The 2,321-nt window shown below is 38.0% G+C and overlaps 2 protein-coding genes across 4 annotated transcripts in view; one reads left to right on the top strand and one right to left on the bottom strand.

Moving 5' to 3' along the window:
• atp5pf (ATP synthase peripheral stalk subunit F6) overlaps nt 1–873 on the top strand; it is a 4,908-nt gene extending 4,035 nt beyond the window's left edge. For both annotated transcript variants that reach the window (XM_024294452.2, XM_024294453.2), the window contains exons 3-4: nt 520–644; nt 773–873. In XM_024294452.2, the coding sequence (XP_024150220.1) occupies nt 520–644; nt 773–801 (154 nt within the window). In that variant the 3' untranslated portion in view covers nt 802–873. The remainder of the gene's footprint in view (nt 1–519; nt 645–772) is intronic.
• A 223-nt stretch (nt 874–1,096) lies between these two features.
• The window catches only part of jam2a (junctional adhesion molecule 2a), a 21,122-nt gene continuing 19,897 nt past the window's right edge, over nt 1,097–2,321 (bottom strand). For both annotated transcript variants that reach the window (XM_024294450.2, XM_024294451.2), the window contains 2 exons: nt 1,809–1,842; nt 1,097–1,735 (listed from right to left, as the gene is read on the bottom strand). In XM_024294450.2, the coding sequence (XP_024150218.1) occupies nt 1,697–1,735; nt 1,809–1,842 (73 nt within the window). In that variant the 3' untranslated portion in view covers nt 1,097–1,696. The remainder of the gene's footprint in view (nt 1,736–1,808; nt 1,843–2,321) is intronic.

The raw sequence follows: 2,321 nt of genomic DNA, 5'->3' as shown, positions 1-2,321 counted from the left end.
AAAATAACCTAAAGAACTGAAAAAAACCTTAATTAACCAAAACAGCTAGCATGTAGATAAAATGTTAGCTAAACTCAAAAATAGCCTACACAACAAAAAAGCCTAAATAAGCAGTTAGCTTGTATCTGGAAAAAAAGCTCAACTCCAAAATAGCCTAAAAAATCTCAGTAAATGTCAAAACAGTCCATAAAGCTAGCAGAATGACAATTTTTGAAACTTTAAAACTGTAACTTTTTAAGACAATTATGAATAATAAAAAGGCAGGAATATTATTCCAGAATAAATCAACTTGAACCTTAAATAACTTTCTATATTTCACTCTTCATAAAAATATATTTTGTCAAAATTATTAAGTTAGTAATAAGATAACATCAGACCGTTAAGAACAATAAAATAAAATCATCTGGAGGGCCAGATAGAATTACCCAGAAGCCCCCGGGCCTTGACTAAAGATATTTGTATCAATTAAAGAGGAAATGGCTGTTTTGGAGGGCGGTGTGTGACTGTAGACGTTTTCAGGACCACCGGTGGCATCGTGGACGCCGGCCCAGCGTATCAGAAGAACCTCTCTGATGAGGTGTCCAAGCTGCAGAGGTTATACGGAGGAGGAGACATGGACAAGTTTCCTGACTTCAAATTCACAGGTTCGTCTCCCAGCAAACAAAATCAAAATGTGGATTTGTTCTGTTTGATGTTCACATCTCTATTCATCTATAAATAGATGAATAGATGCGTTATATAATCTGTTTTTTTATTTATTATTTCTCTGCAGAGCCGAAACTCGTGGAGGGAGCAAAGTAGAAAACGTCTGAGTAAAATGTAAATGTACATGTCACACATGTGTTTAATAAAGGGTTGGGTTACTTCATGGTGCTGAAACTGCCTGATTTTTTTTTACTTTAAAGTCAAATTCGTCCTCAATCTTCCGTATTTTCTCCAGAACTTTCCTTAAATGCCGGCTGACCTACATGGAAACGATCCGTCGCTCTGAATTAGCCGGGAAAGAGCTGCATTATGACAAGGTCAGACGTGAACCCGAAATAGCTCCAGAACGACGGTTCGCACCTGATGCCGCACACAGACACGTGACACGCACCCATACAAAAGCCCGTTTTATTTATTCATCATTATTATTATTATCACCGATACATCCTTCAAATAAAACTCTGTCAGAAACAGTGGCACGAGAATAGAAAGACAGAAAAAAGTAAGGCAAGTCTTTACAAAAAAGTGTGATCATCGATAAATATGGCAGACAAATTAAAAAAGGCACAAGGTATACAGTAGATATATATTCTTATATTTGTAGAAAAGACCATGCAGGCACATCAGGATGGAACGGGAGTCTCGGTAGAATCAGCTGCAGTGACTTGTTACTAAGATCTGGAGTGTTTTCAGAGACCGAATACTGACTTGAGGTAAGCTGCGTTTAATCTGCTTTAATCTGGAAACAGCTATGGCTTCTTGGAGGATCCCCCTCTGATTATTAAAAGCAAAAAAACACAAATTCTTTGGTAAAATAAATCAAGGAAGGGGGAATAAAAGAAGGAAAAGTTCCTGTTCTGACCACCAGGGGGAAGCAGAGTACCATAAAGAGGATGAAGAAAAGGAGGAGATGCTTGAAGAGTTGAGGGGATGAAACCAAAACGGAGGAAGATCTGAATCCAGTGTTGGCACCTCGTCGAAGGCCGGCTTCTCAGAGCATGAACGACTGCGTGTGTTTGAAGTCCTGCGGCTGACAGAAACGCCAACGTTCAATAAAAATAACCTTTGAATCCGAGCCACAAGAGAGCAGGAGCTGCCCTTACCTCCTGCGGTGGCGGGATGTAGTTTCCGTTGGACCTGAAAGACAAAAGGCATTGTGGGTACTCCAGCGGGCGGCTGCATCCTGAGTCATATCTGGCCCTGCATTATGTAAATCATAAACGGCAGCGAGTGAGAAGGTCAGTCTGGTCGGACTTGAATCCCAGACGAGACTGCATTAAACTGCAGGCCAACGTGAAAGGAAACCTAAGTGGTTTTTCAGATTAAGAGCATCTTACATTCTTCAACCATTTATTTTTGAAGAACACATAAGTAAGAAAAAAGAGCTTATATTGATTTTTGATCAAAAATAAACTTAAAATAATTCTGACTCTTTTTTGGAAAAAAATTGTAGTATTTTTAGCTGCTTGGAATTAGGAAAAGTAATATTTTAGTCACTTTTATATCATAAAACACATTTAACCAATATAAAACTAAACATTAAACATAATTGATTTTAAATAAATAGAAATAATTATGAGTCCGAGAAACATCAAATGGGTAAAAGTTACTTTACA

This window comes from Oryzias melastigma, linkage group LG2, assembly GCF_002922805.2.
Source record: "Oryzias melastigma strain HK-1 linkage group LG2, ASM292280v2, whole genome shotgun sequence".
Lineage (NCBI taxonomy): Eukaryota > Metazoa > Chordata > Actinopteri > Beloniformes > Adrianichthyidae > Oryzias > Oryzias melastigma.
This window is presented reverse-complemented; position numbering and strand designations above follow the sequence as displayed.